At 39.4% G+C, this 12,666-nt stretch overlaps 1 protein-coding gene across 2 annotated transcripts in view; it reads left to right on the forward strand.

The window, feature by feature from the left end:
• The window catches only part of zcchc2 (zinc finger, CCHC domain containing 2), a 65,947-nt gene that overhangs the window by 39,065 nt on the left and 14,216 nt on the right, over positions 1-12,666 (forward strand). The window contains exons 7-11 of one of the 2 annotated variants that reach the window (XM_043719603.2): positions 1,602-1,685; positions 2,392-2,446; positions 3,158-3,290; positions 7,504-7,571; positions 8,747-8,850. In XM_043719603.2, coding sequence (XP_043575538.2) covers positions 1,602-1,685; positions 2,392-2,446; positions 3,158-3,290; positions 7,504-7,571; positions 8,747-8,850 — 444 coding nt within the window. The remainder of the gene's footprint in view (positions 1-1,601; positions 1,686-2,391; positions 2,447-3,157; positions 3,291-7,503; positions 7,572-8,746; positions 8,851-12,666) is intronic. The other variant, XM_087978479.1, reaches the window with a different exon arrangement.

Below are 12,666 nucleotides of genomic sequence, written 5' to 3' on the forward strand. Positions count from 1 at the left end.
CAAATTAATGATGTTCTAACGTGGCACTTGGATAAATTCAAGGTGATCTGGTAGAGCCAACATAAACGTTATTTTCCTTAAAATAAATTAACTAATTTATTGTATTCCTTTGAAAAAGTAAGAGAACTAGATATTTTTAGATTTCCGTCGAGTGTCACATCAAAGATTTCAGAAAATAATATCTCATGGTGGGACTAACATCCTGTCATTGATAAAAGATTGGCTTACTGACAGGAAGCAGAGGTTAGGAGCAAGTGGGTTGTTTTCAGAATGGCGGGAAGTTGCAAGTCCTGGACCAGCTGGTGTTAGGGTCTCTATTTTTTTTTTGCAATTTATATAAATGATATGTTTGAAGGGATCAAAGGTATGGTAGCTAAATTTCCTGGTAAGATAGGAAGGAAAATGAGTTGTGAAGAGGACATAAGGTGCCTACAGGGGAATATAAGATACATGAGTGGGCAAAGATCTGGCAAATAGAGTACAATGTGGAAAGGTCTGAAGTTGTCCATTTTTGTCCATTTTAAAAAGAACATATTATTTGAATGATAAGAGGATGCAGAAAGATTTTGGTGACCTAGCCAGTGAATCATAAAGTTAGTATACAGTTAAAGCAAGTAATCATGAGAATTAATAGAATTTTGCAAGGGGAATTGAATGCAAGATGGAGGTACTGCTTCAGTTACAGAAGGCATTGGTGAGACCACGTTGGGAGTAGTAATGTATATGGTATTAGTCACGATATTTATGGAAGGATGTTAATCGTTGGTAGCACTTCAGGAGTTTTAAAAGACTAATACCTAGAATGGACAGATTGCTGCATGAAGAAAGACTTGGCAATTAAGTTGTCTGTATCCTTGAGTTTAGGAGAATTGGAGATTACTTGCTTGAAACATATAAATCCTGAGGGGACATGACTACGTGGATGTTGAGAGGATGTTTCCTCTTGTGGGAGATTCTAACTAGGAGTCAAAGCTTACAAAAAAGGGGTGCCCATTTGAGAGATGGGATACTTTTGGAGGATTGAGTGTCGTTGGTATTCCCTTCAAAAGGAATGGATGTAGAATCCTGAAAATTTTTTAAGGATGACATGAGTTCTTGATTCGACACTATTGGATGAAACACTATTGGGGCATGCAGGCATGTAGACTTAAGGTTTAAAATCAGATCAGCTATGATCTTGTACGATAGAGCAGGCTTGAAGGGTCAAGTGGTCTACTGTTCATTATTTGTATGCACTTAAGTGTTGTGAATCTATGGAGTCCTTTTCTACAGAGGGCTGTCATGGCTGAGATAGACAAGTTTGTAATCACTAAGGGAAATGAGGGTTGTGGAAGAAAGGGCAGGAAAGTGGAGTTGAGGACTATCAGAATAGCAGAACAGCAGAACATGCTCTCATTGAATAGCAGAACAGATTGGATGGAGTGATTGGTCTGCTCTGCTTTAACATCTTGTCTTAAGTCAGACCTTTCTTACAGTACAGACCTCCAATTAGTTTGAATTTGCCTAACTGGCAAATATATAATATAATATTTATTCACTTAAATATTATAAATGCAGTAAGATGTTAGTTAATTTTTTTAAATTGCTTCCAATTTCTTCAGCAAATTTAGAGCCAGCGTTAAAGTTGTCTAAATCTCTAGAACGCTTCAAAGAAGACAGTTCTGAGGCTTCCAGCCAGGAAGAAGGTACATGACTTTACACCTTGCGCTCAATGTGCTTCTTAATCCTTAGAGTGCACTTTGTTTAGGAAAATATAAAATGCAGAATTACTGGAATTTGTGTAGACACTTTTCAGTGTACTGAAAGGATTACCTAACATGGGGAACTTAATGTCTCCAAACGATTGTGACAACGCTAACCTTGTTCATGGTGAATAATTTAGGGGAGAAGCTCAGCAAAGCTGACAGCTCTTCTCTCAATTGGGTTGTCCAGCCCTTGGCATGAAAAACAATATTGGGTATGAGCACAGCTACCTGAAATGTTAATTTTTCAGTTAATTAGTATTTGTTTCTATAATATATAAAAAAATCACTTTATAAAAGCCTTTTCAAAGAACTGAAACGTAGACCTGAACTTGAGACAAGAGAAGCTCTTTATCTACTCTTTCCTCATCCATTACCATGTCCTCACTGCCAATCCTCAATGTTTCAGTTAATATGGGTGCTTCACTTAGAAATTTCAAAAAGAATTAAATGCATGCATTTAGCTACATGGGGGTTGTCAGGCAAGTTAACAGGGTACTTCATTAATAGGCGGCAGTGTTGTTGTATGCAGGTCACTGGAACATGCTTTTCAAACTGGGGGAAAAGAGAGGTGCAAATTGGCCTTAAGGGCTGCTTTTATGATGGTATGATGGATACTTTATAACAATGACTCTTGATGTGTTTCCAGATGGACAACAGTTGATTCATCAGAAGAAAAATATGGGGAAATCAATAGGCTGCAGGCAAGTCTGTCTAGATTTTCTTCTGATGTTGACTTAGAAGAATGTTTATGCTTAAGAATGATCTCCATTCTGGTTGCTGAGCAATTCTGAAGTTTTGAGAAGTCTTTTTGAAAGTGTGCATTGGATTTTGGTTTAATTTAGCAATACTAAAATTTACGTTATCACTTCACGCCTCAGGATGAAATTGCTTGCAAAATTGATCTTTGGCATTTACTGTTTGTGAATTTAAATTCTATGACTAAGCTCAGCTGAGTGAAGCCTTGCTTCCAAGTATTACAACCCGCTGGGTCTTTTCGGATGTATTCAAATGGCTCCCAGGAGAGTCAGTGTTTTCTTTTTAGTTTCATTAATTCAGTAGAAATTCAATACAAAGGGAAGAATAACTTGAGGTCTAATTTTTAAAGTCAGACTCTATTCTTCATTTATGGTTTGTACCTCCACTGTCCAGTGCACTGTATTAAAGGTTTTACCATCGCAACATTTAAGGGATATTTAGGTGATTACTTGAAATGCCACTACATAAAAGGCAGTTGGCCAGGTGAGGAAAATGGGGCTAGGGTAAATTGGTGCCTGATGACTGGCAAGGGCACGATGGGTAGAAGGGTTTCTTTCCAAGCTGTAAAAGTCTGACACAACCCTGACGGTAGACCATATTTACAAATCAGTTAATTTTTTGTTTTGCTTTCCTGAACACTCTGCTTCTCTTTACAGTGGCTCTGGTACAAAATCTCAAGGGATTGGTGTGAGCTTACAGCACTCTGAACAGAATGGTATACTGGACTGGAAGAAAAGGAACTATAGTACAAAGCACAGTACCGACCACTGTACAGCTGTGATGGCACATGTGGGTGTGAAATGTTGCCTTAACATATATTAGTAGTTGTTCGAACGCGTGCAAAACTCTAGAAAGCCAGCCTTGTATCATCTTAACTCCACAATTTACTGTTGAACAGTTTTGAAGTTTTTTTTTCCTATAGTGATGAGATTAATAAAGCCAGCACTTATTTCCCAATCTAATATGCAGTCAATAAGATGGTGGTGAGCTCTTGCCCTAAACTGCTGAAACCCATGTGGTGTGTATGTAGCATAATGCTATTAGAAAGGGAATTCTAGGATTTTGGCCAGCTGAAAAAATTGCAATATATTTGCAGTCCAGGCTAGTGAGAGACTCTGAGGGGATCTTCAAGGTGAATGCATTTCCTTGTGCTTGATGCCCTTGTCTTTAAATACTGGAGGTGGCAGCCATTGAACTGTTTTTAAAGCAGCCTTGAAGCATTGCATTCCATACGTAGTATACATTGCGGAGGAGACAAAAGAGTGAATTTCTGAAGCGATTGTCTAAGTAGGTTGTTTTGTCTTGTGTATTGCTGACAATGGAAGTATGCCATTGCACTTCTGATTTGTATATGGTGGACAGGCTTTGTGAAGTTAGGTTCGCAGTTGAAGTGCTTTTGTCTCCCCTGAGGAGAACAGTTATTTGAGCTCTAGAGTCAAAGTGCGGGTTGGTTGACATGAGCTGCAGAAGTCATCATTGAGTAACTTGTGACTTTAGTCTTCTAATGTCCCACCTTGGCGACCTAATCAGACAAAGTTAAGAAAGAGTACTTATTGAATTAACTCCTCATCTGCAGCACAAAGACTTTCTGACAAATCACCATATTTGTACAAGTTTGGAATTATGTTGCCGTTCCTTTTGCTGAATCAACATCCTAATATATGCTACCTATCACATTGTGGGTGTACCTACACCAAATGGACTGCAATGGTTCAAGAAGGCAGCTCCCCACTATCTCAAGGGCAACTAATGATAGGGAATGAATGTTGGCCCAGCTAGTGATCCCCATGTCCTGTGAGTGAATGTTTTTTAATAAAACCTTCCCTTGAAGCAGTTTGGTTGCAATGGTTTGAATTTTGGTTGATTGGAAATATCAAACTTGTACTGTGACTTGTCTTAAATAAATTTCTTAACTTCCCTTGTCTCTTGTGCCACCTTGCAAGCTTGTTTGAGGTTGGGCCAAGTTTATTTGAATGTATAGTTTTCACCCTCCGACAAACTGTTCTGCCTCCCTTAACATAAGGTGTAGGAACTGAAACAGACCATCCAGCCCATTGAGTATGCAGCATCTGCTCTACTTTTAATTGAGATCTTGGCTGATTCTTGTTTTCTCCCAATAAACCTTGATTTTCTTACTGATTTTAAAGAAGTCTGTTTGTATCCACTTGATTTCCTGTCCTCAGCAGCTTTCTGTGGTAAAGAATGCCACAGATTTGCAACCCTCTAAAGAAAATCCTCTTCATCTCTGAACCAACTGGGCAACTCTTTCACTCTTGAAGATGCCCTCTGGTCCTAAACTCTACCACAAAGGAAAACAGCCTCCCCAACTATACCCTATCAAGTCCCTAAGAACTTTTAAAAATTTTTTTTTTAAATTCAGTGATGAGATGTAGTTGTCAACTGACTCAACCTCTCTTCCTAAAATCACTCCTTACCCAGGTTCAATTAGCAAGCCCTCTCTGAACTGCCTCCAATGCCAGTAAATCTTTCCTTAGTTAAGGGACCCAAAACTTAATACTATTCCAGTACAGTCTTACTAGTGCCTTGTATAATCTTGGCAGAATGTTTCTATTTTACACCCGATTGGCTCTGATTTCGATAAGTTGTAGGCGAACGCTTAGTGACTTGAGCTCAAAGATTCCCAAATCCCTCTTGTAGCTTTATTTTTCTCCATTTAAATAATATTCAGCTCCTCTATTCTTCTTGTCAAAGTGTATAATCTCTCATTTTCTCACAATGTATTCCAGGTGCCAGGTTTTTGCTTACTCAACCTGGTTCTTTTGCACTCTGGATTCTGTCATCTCAACTACCTGCTTTCCCACTTATTTTTGTCTTCTGCAAATTTAGCTATAGTACATTTACTTTCTCCTCTCTCAATACATTATATAAACTGCTTTCAATTAGTTGGCTAATTCTCTGCCCATGCTAACATACTACCTGTAATAGTGTGTTCTTGTCTTGAGTTGACCTAAATGCTGTACCTTCTCAAAAGCCTTCTGGAAATCCAAATATATTACATCATCTTATTTATCCTGCTTATCACCTCAAAGAATTCTAACAAACTTGGCATGATTGCTCCTTAAGTCGTGCTGACCCTGCTTGAGTATGTGCTGTGTTTCTAAATGTTCCAACATTACATTCTTTTATAATCTGATATTATCCGAATAACAGGTGCTAAGCTAAGTAGCCTAGAATTAGTCTTATACTGCCTTTTATTTGAGTAAAGATGTTACATCTAGCAGTTTTCCCAATCCTTAGGCACTTTTCCACATTCTAAGGGTTAGTGGATAATTGCTAGCAGTATACCTGGCTGTGCAGCTTCTAATGTATACAATCATCAGGTCCAGGGGACTTATTGGTCTTCACTCTATTTGTTTCCTGATTGTATTTTCTCTAGTGATAGTTATTTCATTTGTTTTCATCCCCCACACCCCCTCTTTTTGCGGCTCGATTGCTTCTTTTGGAATACTGTTAGTGTCTTCTGACCATGTCATGCTGTGGTTTATGACATCACACTGCCACTGGCTTCATTGCAGATGGGCCTTTCAGCCCCTGATGTTTTTTCCCCTTCCCACTCCTCTCTTTCTGGTGTGTTTCCTCTTTGTGCTGTGGTTCCCCTTGGCATTGAATTCCCACTTAAATTTTCAGTTTGTTTAATTGACCCTTCTCTCTCTCTCAGCTGATGTTTCCTTCACACTCTGCACCTTACAATGTGTGCAAAAAATCCTCCTTACCAATGCTGATATTTCAGGCACTATCCAGTGCTGCCAATAATGATGGGAAATATAGCTTGTAATTACACTTTTTTAATCTTGTCTAAGATCATCCATCACATGTGAACAGGTACTTCTGGTTTCCAGTGGCACTTTCATCCTGAAACATTCACTGCACAAAAATGTGTGGGCATTTGCTACAACTGTATCCAGAGCAGGTTCTCCTAGCATCTGTACCACTGCTGCTTAAAGGCTTAAATCGGTAAAGGGCAATACTATATCTCAAGCTGTATAATAGTGAAGCTGGCCTCTCTGCCTGAGGCTTAAATGCAAGTATGCTGCTGCTATTTATTTTTCACTTGAAGGCACCGGTTGTCACCCTTTAAAAGGGACAATCATGTGTTCCTACTGAATATCTTGTGCACAAACAAATCTGGTCTGGACTTATTTTGGGGCATATATGAGCATTAATGTTGCACTTCAAACATAGAACTAAATTTATTAGTGTTGATAGGGTCAAAAGCGAGAACTGAAAATTTGACTTTCTTGAATGCTGAAAACTGTACCCAGAAATTTAAATGAATAAATTTGGTGAGTATTGCCTCAATCTCTGCCTTGAATAGGTTGCAACATGGAACTTGTTGAAGCTGTTTTTTTCATTCCTCCAGTTTATATTGCTTACTGCTGACCAGTAAAATAACTGAGTGATGGTTTCGCTTGAGTGATGGTTCAATAATAGAAGTGATAGTCATGTTGGCACTGAGTGAGAAATCTTCAAGAATTTAACAGTCTAGAACCTTGATTGTTACAACATGTCTTTGATAGGTGAGAAATGTCCTCAAACTGTGAACCAGGATTTTATATTAGTTTACCAAAAGTGATGATTCATGTCTGTCTTGTGAAGAAAAGCCTAAAGAGGGAATCTGAAAACCCCAGTTTTGAAGTTAAGTAGGTGCAATCAATAAGTGTTTACGCATAAAGCCCCAGGTGCCTCTGCACTGGCTTTTATATTGTCATTTAGTTAATCATCCTGCTGTTCTACATTGCATTAAATAATGCAATGGCTTCATCAAACTGTTATCTATGGAATGTTTGATAACTTCTGTAAATTTGAATGGCATCCATTATTTAGTCTAAACCGATGCCAGCTTGGAATAATAGAAAATGGAGTACATTGAATTTCAATTAGATCATCTTGTGCCTCAGTTGTTGCTACTGATATTGTACTTGCCATGTTTCCAGATGTTCAAATGGATTCTGATCATACATTTCCCCTCAATTAATTGTAGTGTTTATCAGAAGATAAAAGAAGTACTTCATCATCTGGGAGTAAGAAGCTGAACACTCAGTCAGACATGTATGTATTATGGAAAGGGTAAAGTTTTTTTTTGTGTAAAGTAACTGTAAGGAAGGTAAAGCATTGAAATTCCTGAACATGAATAAGTTGGGATAAGAAGTAAGTCTTTGAGAGAGGATGGGAAGGCAAGCAGTAGATGCGAGAACTGGCATTGGTGCCCTTTGGAGGGTGAAATTATTATTTATTTCCAGTTATTCATTTAACCTGATAGAGTTGGAACAATGAATCAACCTTGCCTGCGCTACCCAAAATATTCATAAACGACTTCTAATGCACTCACTGTTGTTTATACTTCGTGTCCAATAATTGATGAGGTTCCATCATTGGATGGCATTTGTGAAATAATCCTGAATGTAAGAATTATGCTGACAATCAATTTAAGATTCAGTGAAACTCCTCTATGGTGGCATGATTGCATGTACTGTAAGCTACACGTTACTATGCAAGGCCTTGTCTCTTTAATCTTTAATTCTTACACTTGATTATTTCATGAGTACCGTCCAATCATGGGACTAAATCAATTATTGGACAGTATAAGCACAAAGGTGGGTGAATTAGAAGCTGTTTTCAAATACTTTTGGGTAGTGCAGGCAAGTTTCATTCAATCGCTGTCCCAACTCTTATCAAACTGGATGAATAACCATGGTTTCTTGGGGTATTTTTACTCTCCAACCGAGGGACACCAGTCAGTTCTTGCAACCCCATCTACTGTATACCTTTCCAATATGCTGAACTAAAGAACATGTACACATTGCACTTTTTTCAACTTAACACAATAGAGGATACATAGTGTCTCATTCATTACTCCTGGTCAAGGCATTGCTCTGAGAAATCAGCCTGCCCAATTTAAATCTAAACAAAGCTTAGCAGTAAGCTATCTGCCTCTAACTGGCGCATTTGCCTTGCAATACCTCTGATTCAGCATTTGCTTGCCAACTAGTTGGTGCTTTCATCCAATACAGTCTGCAATGATACACCCCTTGAGATGCCCAAGAATACCAAATGTTGTGATGAATGTTGGATGAGAAACTTTGAAATATATTTTTATGTTGTCATTGAATACATTCTTTGGACTTCCTGTTATACACAGGCAAAAACTAAGATTTGAGTTGGAAGAAAAAGGAATAATTAACGTTTGTGATCCATCCCTAATTGTTTTACTTTCTCTTATTTAGCAACAACAAAAACAAGGTTGATCGAGGGAGTCATAGGGCTCCTGTCGGCAATGGTATCCTTAGAATTCCACCTGTACAGCATGTGTGGGCTGTGCCAGGGAAAGGTAAGGACTTTTATCTTTTTGCATCATTTCCTAAATAGCATATGGCTATTAATGTGCTATTACTAGTCCATTTCTACCAAGAATAGAGATTGTGGTCGGTGTTAAAAATCATAGGTGAGGGGATTGCAACATTTTGCTGGCAGTTTTTTTTAAAACCAGAAAAGTGCTTTAAAGAGTATAGGTTAGATTGGTGGCATTGTCGGTGAGCGAGTGAGGTGGGGGAACGCCTAGTTGAGTGACCAAGTCAGGGGGCCTGTGGCAGCTTCATTCTTCACTTCAGAATCATAATCGGAAATTGTTTGGGATATAATTGTAGGCTAATACAAACTTTAGAGAGCTGAACTGTCATCAATAATATTGCACTCCACCTTCATTACGTGATGTCAAGTAGCCTCAGAAGACCTATGTTGTGCTTTACAACAAGCAATATGGGGAGAGATTGTCCCTTAACTGTGTCAATGGAACAGAAATGTATTTTTCAGTACCATGACTTAGGATTGAGAGGAGTATGTGCTGAGGGTGGGGCATATGTCCTAGGTTTTATGTTGACAATAGATAGGGAGGGTGTTGGCAAAATGCAATTCCGTCGTACGTGACTGGAAAGTAGAAGGAAGTTATACTGTTAGATTTTGAGGGAAGTTGACTTGGAGACAAGAATAGTAAAAATGGGGGTCAGTCTTAATTTGTACATATATACTTAGGGGAGAAAAGAGTATTCTTTGTGATTTCATAGAGGAGAGGTATGTTGCATGCTAATTTAGAATCACCTGAAAATGTTTTGAAATTAAACAATGTTTTAGCATGATAGCTAAATAGTTATAAGGCATGATACTGCATGCCTTATAGGGAAGTCTCTTGATCAAGATGACTTTCTTGGGCAAGATATTTCTACAAGTCAGAGGATATTACTATTTTTTTCAAAGCATTTTGGGTAACTGTTAGCTTAGAATGAATTTTAGCCGATATAGAGATGTGATCAAGGGGCAGCGTTTCCATTTCTAAAAGTATGGAAACCAAGTGTCATTATTGCTGGAAAGCTGAAATAGGAAATTTTACTCTGCTCAAACTGCAAGGTATGGTGCCTAAACTGAATATTTATGGTACTGTTCTGTTTTGTTTCTAATGAATATTTACGTGGAGATCATGTTTGGAACATTAATCCAAAGTTCTTCACTGCCATTATACAGGTTTGGAAATGTGTGCTGATGTTGGTCACGTTCACCTGTAGAGATTTGCTTTGGTTGTGCACTGAATTCCTTGAGCACAAAATAATGAGTCTTCCAAAAGAATCTTTTGTTATTCTGCATGAGGTGAAAGAATTTTCAGACAAATTAGGCTCATTTTTTTTCCCCTTCTAAGGAAGTAAAAGTTGACAATTATTTTGGAACCCATAAATATCAGAAGTGCTTCACAGGAGCATAATTTGATAAATTCATAACCCTGTAGTTTCATTAAAATTCGTTACTTGAGAAACTAGTAGGAATTCACTTTTAAGCTATTGACAAGGTGGTTGCATGGGTTTTAGTTTGCCCAAAATCCTGTTGATTCAGGGACTGTTCTGTTGGTTTGGGATATAACAAATGTAACTTTTTTACTTACAATGGGAGGGCTCCTGAAAGCTGGAAACTTTAGATCTGTTGGATTTGAAGTGGTAATGTTCTGTGGATCATGGGGAACTGCCAAGTGTATTTGGATTTCCAGAGGCTTTTGATAAGATTGGTGAAGGGAACCAGTACTGGGATTGGTACTGGATCTCAACTGTTTAAAACTTGTACAACAATGAAAGATTTGGTGGCTAAAAGGTAGATAGGAAAATAAGTTGTGAAGAGGACATGAGGCTACAAAGGAAAATAGATTAGTTAATTGAGTGAGTGAGCAAAGATCTGGCAAACAGATTATGTGGGGAAGTGTGGAATCGACCATTCTGGAAGGACAGAAAAAACTATCTGATAAAACTTTGCAGACCTCCTTGAGATGCACAGGAATCTGTGTCCGTGTATGTGAATTCAAAATAGTTATTATGCATGTTTCACAAGTAATTAGGAAAGCTAATTGAATGTTAGAATTTTTTCCTGAGAGGATTGAATATAAAAATGGGGAGATTAAGTTGATGGTGGGGTATTCAGTGGTGGTCATTTGAAGCAGCTGAAGATAGTCGATCATAGGACAGTAGTCTGGGGAGTTCCTGTAGAGATGTCCTGGAGCTTAAATGACTGGCCACCAACAACCATGACATCTTCCCATGTGCCACGTGTAACTCCAAACAATGGAGACTTTTCCTCCTGATTCCCTTGATTTCAGTTTTGCTAGGACTCCTTGATGCCACACTGGATTGAATGCAGCTTTGATGTTAAGGCCTGTCACACTCTCCTCACCTCACCTTTGGAATTTAGCTCTTTTGTCCATATTTTGAACCAAGGCTGTAATGAGGTCAGCAGCTGAGTGGCTGTGGTGGAACTCAAGCTGGGCATCATCCCGCAGGTGCTGCTTGATAGTATTATTGATTACACTTTGTATCACTTTAGTGATTTAAGTAAACTGATGCGGCAGTAATTGACTGGGTTGGATTTGTCTTGTTTTTCAGCTGCAGGACTTAACAGGGCAATTTTCCACATTGTCAGGTTGATGCCTGCGCTAAAACTACTAAAATATCTTGGTGAGTGGAGGGGCAAGTTCTGGAACCCATGCCTTGAATGCTATTGGCAGTCTCGTCAGGACCTGTAGCCTTCACAGTATCTATTGTCTCCAAATGTCTTTTGATATGATGTGGAGTGAATTGAATTAGCTGAAGACTGTTATCTGTAATACCCGTGACCACTGGAGGAGTCAGAGTCATAGACCCGTCCAACCTGTCCATACCGACCAGACATCCCAAACCAATCTAGTCCCACCTGCCAGCACCCAGCCCATACCCATCCAAATGCCTCTTAAATGTTGCAATTGTACCAGCCTCCACCACTTCCTCTGGCAGTTGGTATTTCTGGCTGAAGATTGCTGCAAATACTTCAGTCTTATCTTTTGCACTGATGTGGTGGGCTCTTCGATCATTGTGGATGGGGATATTTATGGGGCCACCTCCGGTGAGTTGTTTAATCGACCACCATCATTCGCGAGTGGCTGTGGCAGGACTGCAGAGCTTGAATCTGATCTGTTGGATATGGGCTTACTTAACTGTATCACTTGCTGCTCATGCTGTTTGGTATGCAGCTAGTCCAGTTTGGTAGCTTCACCAGGTTGACACTTCATCTTTAGGGATTAGATTAGATTCCCTACAGGTGCTTCAGCCCAGCAAGTCCACACCGATCCTCCAAAGAGTAACCCACTTACCCTGACTAATGCACCTAATGCTATGGGTAATTTAGCTTGGCCAATCCACCTGACCTGCACATCTTTGGACTGTGGGAGGAAACCGGAACACCCGGAGGAAACCCACGCGCAGACGAGGAGAATGTGCAAACTCCACACAGATAGTTACCCAAGGCTGGAATCGAACCGGGTCCCTGGTGCTGAGAGGCTGCAGTGCTAGCCATGCTGCTACTTCTGGCATGTCCTTCTGCATACTCCATTGAACCAGGGTTGATCCCCTGGCTTGATAGTGATTGAGTGGGAGATGAGCTGGGCTATGAGTTAGCAGAATCTCACACCTTTACAATCTGCAGTTGATGGCCCGTATTGCCTCATGGATGCCCAGACTTGAGTTGCTAGATCTGGTTGAAGTCTGCCCCGTTTAAAATGGTAATAAACCACGCAACATAATGGAGGTTACTGTCCATATGAAGGCAGGACTTTGTCTCCAAGAGCTGCAGTCTTAACAAT

This window comes from Chiloscyllium plagiosum, unplaced genomic scaffold (assembly GCF_037043375.1).
Source record: "Chiloscyllium plagiosum isolate Xiang-an unplaced genomic scaffold, Cpla_swu_hap1 HiC_scaffold_34, whole genome shotgun sequence".
Taxonomy (NCBI): Eukaryota; Metazoa; Chordata; class Chondrichthyes; order Orectolobiformes; family Hemiscylliidae; genus Chiloscyllium; species Chiloscyllium plagiosum.